The sequence below is a fragment of the Drosophila willistoni genome (assembly GCF_018902025.1).
Source record: "Drosophila willistoni isolate 14030-0811.24 chromosome XL unlocalized genomic scaffold, UCI_dwil_1.1 Seg141, whole genome shotgun sequence".
NCBI lineage: Eukaryota > Metazoa > Arthropoda > Insecta > Diptera > Drosophilidae > Drosophila > Drosophila willistoni.
In genome coordinates, this window is record NW_025814052.1 from 15,078,878 (window position 1) to 15,092,167 (window position 13,290).

Here is a 13,290-nt window from a genome sequence, read left to right on the forward strand (position 1 = left end):
CTTTTATTCCTCGGCTGGCCGACCCTTGTTGCGCCATAAAGCGAGTTATATGCATTTTAAAGATCGTGGCTTTGGTAGCCCTCTGAGGAAACGAGTGATCCCATTTGAGACATGTCATAAAATATATATGTATACAATACATCTGTACGTACGAATCAGCGGTTGAGGGGTTTCATGGAGACGGGAATGGGCAGCAGTTTATGGCAAAATAATTACATATATGTTGCGAATGAAGACAAATGTGGGGACATAAAAAGAAGCGGACATATTGCCAATACTAACCTACACAAACGAATGTGTATATAAATATATGTATATACATATGTATTTATTTACACATAGGTACATATATGTAGCCTGCCATCATTGGGTTATGTTTACGTTTACACTTACCTTTATTCATTCTACAAACACACAGACATACATACACGATTATATACACATACATACATGTATGTATGTCGCATTTAATTTGATGTTTTATTTATATGCTCGTCAGCATTTATTGAAATTAATGCGGAGCCATAATTTTTATATAGCTCCGTCGGTCCTAGACCCGTTACCAGCTCTTTTCATTTCACCCACTCGCGGTGCTTCCTCCATCTCACCATCACTACCAAGTCCAACCCCATGCCCATCCTCAACCGAAAGTCCCAGCTGTAAATTGAATTTTATTCATTTCGGTTTACACAATTTTTATATTGTTCATTTCCCGTAATACTTATATATTGCCTGCTGCGTTTTAGTTGCCTTCGACCGCTCCCGTCCCTCCTCCACCCTACTCCTATACATTCACCCTTATTTATATATATATGGGTGTATGGGCGTGTTTGTGTGTGTGTGCGTGCGTCTGTACATACATACATACATATGCTTCTATAAAAATAGATTGAGCTGGGCCCCAAAAAGTAGACTATTAATTCGGTTTAGCGAATTAGGCTGACTGAGTGAAGCAACAAATCTGTTGCGTATAACTCTGAACTAAAGTGATAACTGGGCGCATAGTCAATGGAAATTCACTCAAATAAAAAACGACAAGATCAACGAAAGTTAGTTATGAGAGTGCTAGAATGAGAATCTTCTTGGTTAGCTTGATAAACATCTCTTTGAACGGAAAGAGACATGAATACATAGTTACAACACGCTGCCTGCACTCCTTTTCATCTCTATACACACAAACGAATTATAAATTTGAAGCATGTGACACTTGGGATTCACATCAGTCTACCTAGAGACTTTGAAGTATGTATATATATTTGGATAGTAATATATATATTACAAAGAAATCGAAACGAAATTTAATACAGAAGCATTCAACATTTGGAAAATTATGGCCACGGCAATTTGCTGTAAGTGCAATGAAGTAGTGAAACCCCGCGTAGTAAGCGCCTTGGGTAAGACATATCATCCACATCATTTCACGTGCAAGGAATGCGAGCAACCGATCGGATTATTGGCGTATAGTGTGGTGGATGACGAACCGGTTTGCAATACCTGCTACCGGGAGAAGCATGCATCCCGATGTTATGCCTGCGGAATGGCAATACTGCAGCGTGGCATCATCGCCGTCGGCCGCAAGTGGCACGAGAAGTGTTTCCGGTGCGTAAGTTGCAGCAAATCACTGGTGACTTCGACATTCTTCGAAGTCAACGGATATCTGTTCTGCAAGCTCGACTTCCGGGAATCGTTGTTGTCCCGCTGTGCTGGCTGTGCGGAGCCCATCGATAAGAATGCCGTCGTTGCCTTGAACACCAAATGGCACTCAAACTGTTTCAAATGCTGTATCTGCCATCGGCAGATAACAGGATACAAATTCAGCATCAGGAGTGGTCGAGCTGTATGCATCCAGTGTGCTAACTATAGAGAGGGCGAGTCCAATGGAGATGCATAATTCTAGTTCTGGTCCCGTTCTCATGGCCACGCACCTGTTGACCGTTCATTGAAAGCCCGTTGGAAAACGTGACAAAGCCCAAGGCGTATCCAAATTCCCAGTAGTTGTCGATATAAATTCTTGTTCTTAACACTGCTAATTCCTTAACATAACTAAGTAGATAGTAAAAAAGATGTCCATCTAAGCTCCAAGTAAAAAACGTGTTTCTATTTTGTTTACTGTATGCATGAAGATTTATATCACATCTATGTACTAATGATGTGGATCTGTAATTGCTAATATTCCACTTTTATTTTGTAATCCGTCCGTAAAATTCTTTTTGCATCATTTTGGATTAACAAATGATAGAATCGTATGTGTGTCATGCCGTTTCTATGAATGGGCTCCTCGTATTGAACACATTCAATCAAAATCTGAATGATACCGATGGCTAGTGCTGTTAAGTGGCTCACGTGAGAGTTTCATTGTAAAGCATCCTGTCAGTTACATACATATAACCTGTACAATTAGGCCTCGTTTATACAAACATACACATATGTATTTATGTACCTACATACATACTTATTGGTATGTATTATATGTACAATATTTGTTTAGTATATGTATTCTTGTAGTTTCAATTTCAAACTTGGAAACCTTCCTTGAACTCTCGAAGTAATAGAATTCATTTTTTTTCTTGTCTTTCAGACTTGCTTCATACCCTGAAGTTATTAACAAGAAGATAATGCATAAAGAGGAAACCAGAGCACCGTCCTAATTTTGCTTAACAACGAAGTTTCAATACCCTGACAGAATTTTATACTCACTGAAAACTAATTAACGATTCAGATAATAGAGTCAAAAGATTTGAAATGAAAAAACTAAAGTCACTGTCTTAATAAAGTACGTAAACGGTAGCTCCAGTTGGCTCTACTCTTTGTGCAAAAGGGTATGAGAAACTCGCTAAAATTCTGCCAGAAATGGAAAAAAATAGCAGAGAAAATTGCAGCAAGGACGCTCCCAGTGGTGTGGCATTTGGATGGGGTTTTGAGGATGTTGTGTAACTCTTATTTATACCATGCACCGAGAGGGTTAAGGGTATATTATAATCGCCAAAATGTATGTAACAGGCAAAAGTTAACTTTTACGGCCGTATTAAGTATATATGTATATATGCTTCTGATCATCATTAATAGCCTAGATCATACCCGTCCGGAGACGGGAGACTATAAGAGCCAATAAAAAGACGATTTTCTCCCCCAACATTTGAACTCTCGGATTCCAACTGGTCTGAAACTAATATATTTGGTTGGTTTTACATTTGGTCTTATGAATTTAAAATAGTTGTTTCATGGTACTGGTGTATGGTATACCGAAGTCGAGGCGACTACTTATTTACTTAATTTTTTATTTTTTTTTTTGTAAGTCCCAATTTGGCGTAAGAAACGCTGCGAAACCTTAAACTCTAATCAATGTATGACAATGTTTTGCAACTGAAATAACTAAATTAAGTTGGCAAAACTGAAAAATTGCTTCATTATCCTGCCAGAGGGTATATGATAGTATATACACCTGCATAGGTATTCATTTTCTCATTCTCATAGTTAAAATGATAACCGGAAATGGTTAGATGGCACTTTGGGCCCAGTGGTTGGAACTGAAACTAAAACGGACAACGACAAGTCCTAAGCGGATCATTAGCAGTTGCAGTTGAAGGACACAAGTCAGGAAATAAAAAGAAATGGCAAAGAAAGTACTAAACTTTTAATTTATTTCCTTACAAATAATTGAAATAGAAGATTGCAGAGCACTGAAAACGGAAAGGAGAATATGTGTGTATAAGTAATTTCTTCCACTCTACGGGTCTTTCAGATATCTAGGAGATCCCGATTTAAAATCTACACACAATAGATAGACTGATCCATGCTGTTAAGTAGTACCAATACTCTGATCGGACAACTTTATGGAGAGTCCAAACAAAGGGTTCCAATAGCAGGTGGGAGAATGAGGTAATGTTTGGTTTTCCGGTTGGCTTCGTTTTTAAGAAAAGTCCTGTTAATTATTTGTGTAGAAAGGTGGAGTTAACAAGACACACACACACACACACACATGCATTCATAGAGACACGCATGTGTACGTAGGTTAACGAAATTTGAAGAGTTTTTTATGGATCGGGGTGCCAAGTCCTGTACGCGATGTGCCATGTGCCATCTGCCAAGTGCGGGTGGCGGGTTGCTGTTGGCGGATGTGATATTTGTGCGGCGACTTTGACTACGAGAAAGAGCTAAACAATGTTGCCCCATATCAAGTTCTTGCTCCTCTTACATGTCTACACGCATTCAGAAAGCTTTGCAAAAAAGTAGATGAGATGAAGCCCATGAAGACAATATTGTTGTTCTCAATGTTCTTGTTGTTGTAGCCAAAAAAATTAACAAGAAACAAAGAAAAAACACACACACAGACAAAGAGAAAAATTATATAGGGGGAAGGAAGAAGAGCGACAGCATCAAATAAGCTGTGAGCTGTAAAAGGGCCTATTTTTCAGCTCTTGACGCTCTAATTTATTTATTTTTTTCGCACCTTTGTTTTTGTTTTAAGCAGTATATATATATATAAATATATATATGTGTATATATACATATGTACGTACATATATACGTACGTATATTTATATATATATATATATAAATATATATGTATACAGTTTGGAAGGGGGATGGAAGGACAAAGATGTTGACGTTTTAATGACCCATTTTTCTTGCGCTTCCTCTCGTGCCGAGAATCTGAGTAATTAACAAAGTGAAACAAGAGCCTTTACTTCAGCCAGTCCCAGCCTCATGCCGCCACCCATCTTGTAACACCCCTCATCTCTCTGTCATCCAACCCCCCGTGCATGAATTCAAAATAACAAACAACACCTTCGCTCACCATGTGTCCATACACTAAGCACACAAACACAGAAACACACAGACACACAGGCAAGTAATGCCCTACCCTAACCTTTCAACTGTCTGAACGACTGGCAACAGGGATTGGAACTGGTGTGTTTGCTTTGCCGGAGTATGAGAAACACTAGCATAGCAGGGGGCATAAGCTCACACATCGACACACATAAACACATACACACAAATCCACGCGCATATTGGTCTTATTGTCTCCACACATTTGCGGGAAGCCGCGAAGTGTCAAGTGAAAATACGTACTTAATCGGACTAACCGAAATCCGTATCAGAATGTATGGTTATATACTAGTAGAATGATGCAGGATGCAAAAGCAGAATGTTTGCCCGCCTGTTGAAGGGTATAACGGGTGTCATCATGACAGGACTTACGAGCTCTGCCTCTGCCTCTGTCTCTGTCTCTGACTAACATGCATATGTAAGTCGTTTAGCAGGGCTTTGCCGTTGCCGTTGCTGTTGCTTTTGTTTGCCATATTCCTTTCACTCAAAGTGACTCGAGTGTCGCCTTTTTTTGTTTTTTATTTTCGACGCATCATTATTTCTGAATTTACTGGCACGGAGGTAGCAGAGAGAAGCAGCCCAAGAGCACGACGGCCACTGACGACAGCAATGACAAGACGACGGGGCGTCCCCCATCACATGGGATGAAGGGGTGTTGCGCGGCTATGCAAGTCTCGCATCGAGCTTAGACGGTGTCAGAGACCCCGCCCACATTTATGCCAAACTCGCACACACCTTCATCGCCTCAGTCGGCTTACTGTCTGCATCACGTGTTTCACTCCCATTATTTAGCATCAGGTATATACCTACATACATTCGCATGTATACAAACGTACATACATACATATATGAGTTCTACATATGTAATCGTATATTGTACATACATATGTACATATGTATACACATGTACCGTTACAAATCGCATACAAAATGCTCATATCGGCTGCCTTTCTTTATTTTACTTTTCAAGTTGATTGCAACTCAAAACGGATGTTGCATCTAGGCACACACCAAGGTCGGTCATCAGAACTATTGACAAAATGTAACATCCAATCTACCGCACTGAACAAGAAACGAATTCGAAATGTATTCGAGAAAGTCAGTTGAGTATATGTTGTCTGCCCATAACTTATTGATCGTAAAAAATGAAGATGAAGTAGAGAAACACTATGCAAAAATGAAGGTAGAGTGAACGATATACATATATTGACTTTTCTCAATGTCATGTCTCATGTCTCAATGTTTTTTCTGCAGATAATTGCGTATACGTCATGATAACATGGAATTCCTGACTGCAATTGTAGCAGCCATAACAAGTTAAGCAACAAATAGAAAAGAAACAAAAAATGAAAACACTATGTTTATCAATTGTACAGTTTCATATCTAAGTTTCTTTGAAATGGAATCTAAGTTGGCTATGAAAATGTATAGAGTCAAGTGATTGGCAGAAAGGAAGGGAATCGTACAGCAGTTAGTAATCTCAGTCAGTACAAAATTATATCGTATTATTCGATTTTTGTTTTTTAAAATGGCAAACGTTGAGAACCTGAATCAGTTGTTCCAGGTGAAGGGCAAATGTCCGGTAAGTGGATGCGGTCGCATGCTAATCCCCATGGAGATGTTGGCCCATTTGCTGATGTACCATGCGACCGAGGAGGCGGCCATGCATGACGTATTCGCTGGCGATGTATCCATGTATGGCATTGATCTCCAGCAAATGCAACCAGGTGAAAATCATTGCATTGCCAAGCTGTCGTTTGTCCATAGGTCGGATTATGATAAGGAACCGAGTCAGCGTCAAATTTGCAAGCAAATGCCTATCATGATGATGCTTTATGTGACCACCTGGGCAAGTCTGATTGCTAGTAAATTTGTTGAGGAGCATATTATTCCGCCAAGCCGATCGCCGGATCAGATTGATAACATGAAAGTTTATCTAATCTATTTGATCAGTTGCAGCACATCGCGTAGAGCTACCGCTGATATTCTAGCTCTAGATGCCAACCGAAAACGGGTCTGCTATGGAGCACGGGTCATTCGTAATTATGCCGATTCCCCATTGGTGGCCACTCACTTGGAGCCTTTTGGTTGCGATTTTCTATATTTTACAGCAGCGGATGTGGCCTATTTAAATGAAGGCCCCACCGAGCAAACAATGGAGGCGGAGCAAACTGAGCCAACGATGAAGCCAAAGCAGTTGCTACTGCGGCTGGTGATGCGGGGCGAACCAGATTTATTTTAACTGAGAGAAACAGATACAGATACAGAGAGAGAGGAGAGAGAGGGAGAGGGCGCGAGAGGGAGCGAGTGCAAGACCGAGCGAGAGAGAGATGATGGATAAAATGTGTCTATATATAAATATATATATATATAAATTTATTTATTTATTAACGACTATGTCTCTGTCTATGGTGACTTTACCTAGGTTGTTAGCTGCTGATTTAATCAGCCGGGACCAAAATGACAGTTGGTACTTGCTCCTTTCTTTTCCGGCCTCGACCTCAGTATCCTGGCCCTGCTCCGGCTTCTGCTGCTGCTGCTAGCCCTACTCATACCCCCATATCCAAGCTCACCCCACTCTACCATACTCGACGACGACGACATTTTATGGATAAACCTCATTACTCATTACACACGTTGCCAGTTGCCAGTTGGCTTTGGCTATGGCTGTGGCATTGGCAGTTGTCGTCGAGCGTCGAGTACTTTGTGGCTTTGAGTGTCTTAATCAGCAGATTGCGCCTGCCGCGTGCCCATATCCTTGTCGACGTCAGTGCTACTGGCGCTGCTGCCCAGGGCGTAGCTTTGCTCTCAGTAGCACTGACACGTGCACAACCTTTGCACTTCGTTGGATCGCTATCTCTCTCTTTCTCTCGTTATGTGTGTGTGTGTCTCCCTGCCACTTGTTAGAAGCGGCGACATCAATTTATTTGAAAGTCTAAACGGTTTATCTGCACAGGTGCCACATTTGCCGACAGCATTGGAGGCTCATTCTCGATGTAGCCTGCTTTTATGGCATTTGCTTAGCCCGAAAGATGAGGTAGCGGTACTATGAGGTGGCCGCGACGGAGGCAACGACGGCGGCATGATGCCAATTTGTGCCGCGGCAAATTGCTTCTGGCAGCGTGAATAAATATTTTCGTTGCCTGCGATAAATTGGCCGGCTTTGTTGTACTTGTTGTTGTGCCCCCGCTGAAAAGTTCCAGTTGACTTCCAGTTAGCAGCTTCACTTCTCTCTCTATCTCGTTTGTTAACTCTCAAGCTAACTCACATGCTCCTCCTCATTATCATCCTTGGTCCTTGGGCTTATTATAAGCACGCATTTTTTACTTGCCATTTTGGCTGCCAACTTTTTGCATGAGACATTTTATGGCCAAGTGAGCAGTTTATCTTTCAAGGAATCAAGAACAAAAATATATATAATCTGCGGGCAGTACGCCTTTCTTGTGTATACTATATATAGTCCACAACTGACCACAAATATTTTATCATCACTATGAAAAATTTGACCATAAGCGCTTAATTAATAAGTCAATTAATGCACACAATTTTTGGGATTTCCCCAAAAAGTATGCTAGAAATTGTAGGTTTAAAATTGATTATTTTAATCGGGGAACAGTTTCAATGTACATAAAGTTCCTAATATGGTGCGATTCAAGGAAATTCACGAACTAAAAAATATTTGGGATTAACAGAAGATTGTGTGACTTTTATTAAACATTTTAGTAAATAGAATATATTTGAATATGAAAAAGAGAAACTCAATAATAGGATTGCCTCTCACCCTCAGTTCCAATCTCTTTTGCCCCTTGTCCTTAAAGCCAACCATTTTCATTTAATTTTTTGTTTTTGTGTGTTTTCTCATTTTCCGCACACACAGAGAGTCGGGCAGACACGCACACAAACACACATGGGTACACGTATGTGCAAATGTTTTTCCTGCACTGCTCTGGCACCTCTGGCATGTCCGTCCAAGTTCTGTAATATGCATACCATTTATTTAGTCCACTGCCGAGTGGCCCGGTCCGCATTTTACTGCCGGATGCCGACTTCGGGTGTGAGGCAGGAGCTAAGAGGTCGGAGGGTCCACATCCCATTCCTGGTCTGTGTCTGTTCTTGGTACCTGGGCGTTGCGCCCTGCTCCCTGCTTTACATTGCCACTTTTCGAAATGTACTCATGAGTCATAACTTATGACACTTTATTATGACCGCTTGGCTGCAAAATTTAAATTATTTCATCTAACTTTAATATTATGTGTGTGTGTGCGTGTGTGTGTGTATTTTTGTGGGCATACTCAAGTAACCAGCTGCAACAACCACGACTGTGTCTGTGTCCATGATTATGTCTGTGGCTAGCTACGTCTTTCGTTTACTTTTTGGTCCCTTAGTTTCAAGTTCCATGTCCGAGGTTTTCGTTTCGGGTTCAGGTCTAAGTTCTGGACTGGACTGGATCCATCGCATGCTGTCTGCCAATTTTACTTTAATGTCCATGTATGCGTGCACGGGTTTACCGAAGGTCCCAGAGCCAGTGCTTCGTTTACCGGCGGGGGTTGAAGTTTTATAGCTCTTTTAATTTCGCACGAAACCATTTGGTGTGCCACATATTTGGTTGACCCACTGGCCCATTGAGCCGGAGTTGGCCCATTGCTGGCCAGACAAATCAAATCAACTACAGTAGTGCGTGCCAGGAAACGAAACCTCAATCAGTTTAAATCGCTTAACCAACACTGGGCCAACAGGTGCAAGTATCCAGTCATTAACGGCATTACGATAAAGAATCAAGCAATATAAATATCAATTGTTAACTTATCTATTACAACTTTCATCCACAATATGTACTGATAACAAAACCATTCATAGTTCCGTAGAAATGTTTTGAATTTTAAAGTGCAAAACTTGTAATAATCCCTAAAACTTTTCAAACTAGAAACATAATATGCGAAGCAACAAACAAAATTAACAACATTTCCGTGGGGAAACATTAATGTATCTGATTCGGAAGCCACAAAACGTGATACCCAAAAAGTGAAACAAGAACCAGAGTGTCGACTTTCGATTTCCCTGTACAAAGTAATATTTTCTGATACTTCAAATGAATTTTTTCGTTTCAAATGAAATGTTTGTTTTATTTCAAATCTTATGTAGTATGACACAGTAACTTTTGTTAAGAAAATAATTGTATGAATTGGGTTAATACATATGTGAAATACACATTTTAAATCTAATCTAATCTTTAACCATTCCACTATGGAGTTTGCGACAAACGAATGGCTACTGTAGATTCACATTTATTATGGAGAAGCCACAAATTAAGAAACGACCAACAAATTCACATTGACGCAGGCCAAATGTGAACTGATAAATGGCAACGCGAATAATAAATACGACTTTGTATGCCAATTCATTGTCCATTCGCCCTGCGCGCACCGACTTGCGCCCTTCTATCCAGCCGTTCGTCCGGCCCCCCCAGTCCACGGTCCCCATCCTAATGCAATTTTCATGTACATTAAACAGCCACACACAAACAATTCAGGACGAGGCTGGCTCGCGAATGGTTCATGTCGGTGTCCTTGGCACGGCGGCGACGATACCAGATGATCGGCTTCAAGATGAGCTCTTAAAGCATACAAAAATGCCAGGCAGTTAACCAGGACCAGTTTCAGAAACAGAAACAGAAACAGAACCAAAAGCAAGAACAAGAACAAGACCAAGACCAAGACCAAGACCATCAGCAAAACCACAAATATTCTGCGGGCGCTTTTTGTGGCCAGAGGTTTGCCACCTTCATGCAAGGTTATTGGCCCACAGAGTTGGCTCTGGTTTTTTGGCTTCTTTAGTGGGTGGGAAATATGGGGAATCAGGAATGGGGAAATGAGACTAAAATATACGCCTGGCAATTTGAAAAGTCTGAAAGGCGGCCATAAACAAAACTAAGGCCCGATTATAAAGATGCGACGGCCAATGATGATGATAATGATAATGATGATGATGCCATCATTAATGCCAGGCGATGGCTTATCGATTTCAAATGAATTTCGATACGACAACGATGTGGACCGATGCCATTACACTGTGCAACAATGTTTTTGAACAAGGCCATTAAACGTCAAACAACTTCCTTGGGTAAGGTAGATAAAATCAATTAACCATAAATGCCTTAGATTTCAATTCTCAAGTAATCAAGTAAAGTTGGATACAGTTTTTTTTTTTTTTGTTACACAGTGTGAATTTTATATGGCTATTGTCGAACATTTTGGTCAAGCAATTTGTACATAATCATTCGTTGATTCTGGCATAAAGTAAGAAAGTATGATAGTGCTTGTAGGGGGAAGGGGGCATGGTGTTTTAAAAGCAACGTTGCAACGACGTCAATGACACTCAACGAATAAAATGCAAAACAGCGAAAACAATTACATTTAAGAACAACACAGCAACAACAACAACTACACCAAGAACAACGACAACTACTTAAACAATTGTCTAGGCAAAAGTCAGACGAAACAGCAATTTAATGTCTATGCAGGTTGCCTTTGCCTATGGAATGCCGTTTGGAATGGGCTAGTGGGCTGCAAGAAGGCCGCCCGCTGAGTCCCCTACATACACATACACATATATACAATCCTTTGTCAGCTCACTCTCCCTGGCACTATTTTCCATCTCTCTCTCTTTCACACTCTTTTCTTCTCTCTCTCTCTCTCTCTTTCTGTCACTCCATCTGTCTGTGTGTGTGTTTATGTGAGTATCGTTTTTGTTGCCTGCCGCCACCCTGTGGCTCTGACTTTTCGTCCCGTCTCCGTCTCCGTCTCCGACTCCGTTCCTGATTCGGATTCTGAAGTTGAATTCGCAGCCAGGGCAATTAAAATGTCGTTGTCACTTTAATGGCTGCAGTGATGTTTTTGCCTTAGCAGCAGCAGCTCCACCAGTTTAGCTCTACCCCTAGCTCTTGGATCGGGAATAAGCTAGGGGTAAAGGAGTGTATATGATTGTATGGTTGGTGCTTTTGCTTTTGTGAACATTTCGTTTGGTTGTTCGTCCACTGGATGAACTACTAATGAGTTGGGCAATTGGGCAAAACGAGAGGCCTGCTCTGGTCTGGTCTGGTCTGGTCAGGTCTTGGTCTTGGTCTTGGCAAATCGAGTGTCGTGTTGTGTGCCGTTTGTCTTTTGTCGTTTTTGGAAGTCGTAGATTCTTGCACAGCTTCATCCTCCCCCTGAGCCTGACTTTCATATTAAAACTCAATTATTCTAAGGGGATTTGCTTTAGACAAGCAAACATCTGCAAACATTTCTACATAGCCGAAGAATCTGTTTGGCATTTTCACACTACGGCTAAGAGAGGGAATGGGAAAAATCATGTGTAGCAAAAGAAATTTCTATACCAATTACTAAAACACTTAAGGATAACATCTACACAACAATAACATCAATTTATTTCTGACCACCCAAGCAGCACTTAAATAAGTTTTTCCTCTTAATTATAAACCTAATGGACAGAAATTGAAAAGCGTAACTTCCTTTCCCGGATGGGTCTTCTGTGAAGCTAATGTTCATCCTGCATTATTTACCGATATCAGATGACCAACCGACTTATTAGCGGAAATAAAAGTCCATTTCTCGAGGAGTAAATTGGGTATGATTCAAAAAAGAAAAAAAATATATAGAAAATGTTTACTTATGAATCGCACCTTTATAATATTACAGGTTTTGTGACTCGTGTGCCACTAGTAATATTAAATTCAAATCGATAGCTGTGGAGAAGAATTTATAGTTATTTTTAGTGATGGAGTATTATTTTCCATTCTACACCATTTCGATCAGTAATTGAATGTTATAAGTAATGAACCTAAAGCTCATTGTTCAATTGGAGCAAAACTCATTTTAGGAGCACGTCTAATGACATTTTGCATTTTCCATTTCTACCTACGCGTTGATTTTGTGATAATATCTCTTTTATTGTTTTTTTTCTCTCATTTTTACGATTTTTGTTTTTTTTTGGCTTTTTGCCTTCTTTCTTCGTCGTAGTCGTTGTTGTTCAAGAGGAAGCTTTGTTTCGCTTTCAGCTTTTGGCTTTCAGTTTGCTGCAACATTGCGAAACTATGATAAGTAATTTTCTCATTTTGCGCCATTTTCCAGCGCAACGAATCCTTTCAATGGAATTTTTCAATAAGACACAAAAGCCAACTAAAGAATGCGTTTGCAATTTGCATTTGGGAAGCCCGCCCAGTCGGCACGCTCATCCTATGGCTGTTTATGGTGTTCAGACTTTGGGGAATATGGGATTTGGCAGAAAAGAGGGTGGAGGGTGGGTCGTTTTCAATGTTTTGATTTGGGACCAGCACAAATAAAAAAAATCTTGAAACCTTTCCATGAGGCTGTGTTTCATAGTCGACTATTGTCTGTCGTTTCTGTCTCTGGCATTGGCTTTGGGTCGGAGTTTTGCCATGATAATTCACACTACGATTGG

The 13,290-nt window shown here is 40.6% G+C and overlaps 2 protein-coding genes and 1 long non-coding RNA gene across 3 annotated transcripts; all 3 read left to right on the top strand.

The window, feature by feature from the left end:
* Window positions 1-1,062: 1,062 nt before the first annotated feature.
* On the top strand, window positions 1,063-2,002 carry LOC6638031 (transforming growth factor beta-1-induced transcript 1 protein). Its single transcript, XM_002061147.3, has 2 exons — window positions 1,063-1,242; window positions 1,308-2,002. Exon 2 carries the CDS (start codon window positions 1,331-1,333, stop codon window positions 1,889-1,891), a length of 561 nt encoding a protein of 186 aa, XP_002061183.1. The 5' UTR covers window positions 1,063-1,242; window positions 1,308-1,330; the 3' UTR covers window positions 1,892-2,002.
* A 4,356-nt stretch (window positions 2,003-6,358) lies between these two features.
* On the top strand, window positions 6,359-7,072 carry LOC6638032. Its single transcript, XM_002061148.1, has one exon. The coding sequence runs from the start codon at window positions 6,359-6,361 to the stop codon at window positions 7,070-7,072; it is 714 nt and encodes a 237-aa protein (XP_002061184.1).
* Window positions 7,073-9,956: 2,884 nt separating this feature from the next.
* On the top strand, window positions 9,957-12,582 carry LOC124460479. The gene is made up of 3 exons (XR_006954380.1): window positions 9,957-10,950; window positions 12,321-12,456; window positions 12,528-12,582. It is a non-coding gene; the product is annotated as an uncharacterized LOC124460479 (long non-coding RNA).
* Window positions 12,583-13,290: the final 708 nt, after the last annotated feature.

Coding starts and splice junctions, on each gene's coding strand:
- LOC6638031 (XM_002061147.3), top strand. CDS start 1,331: ATGGCCACGGCAATTTGCTGTAAGTGCAATGAAGTAGTGAAACCCCGC.
- LOC6638032 (XM_002061148.1), top strand. CDS start 6,359: ATGGCAAACGTTGAGAACCTGAATCAGTTGTTCCAGGTGAAGGGCAAA.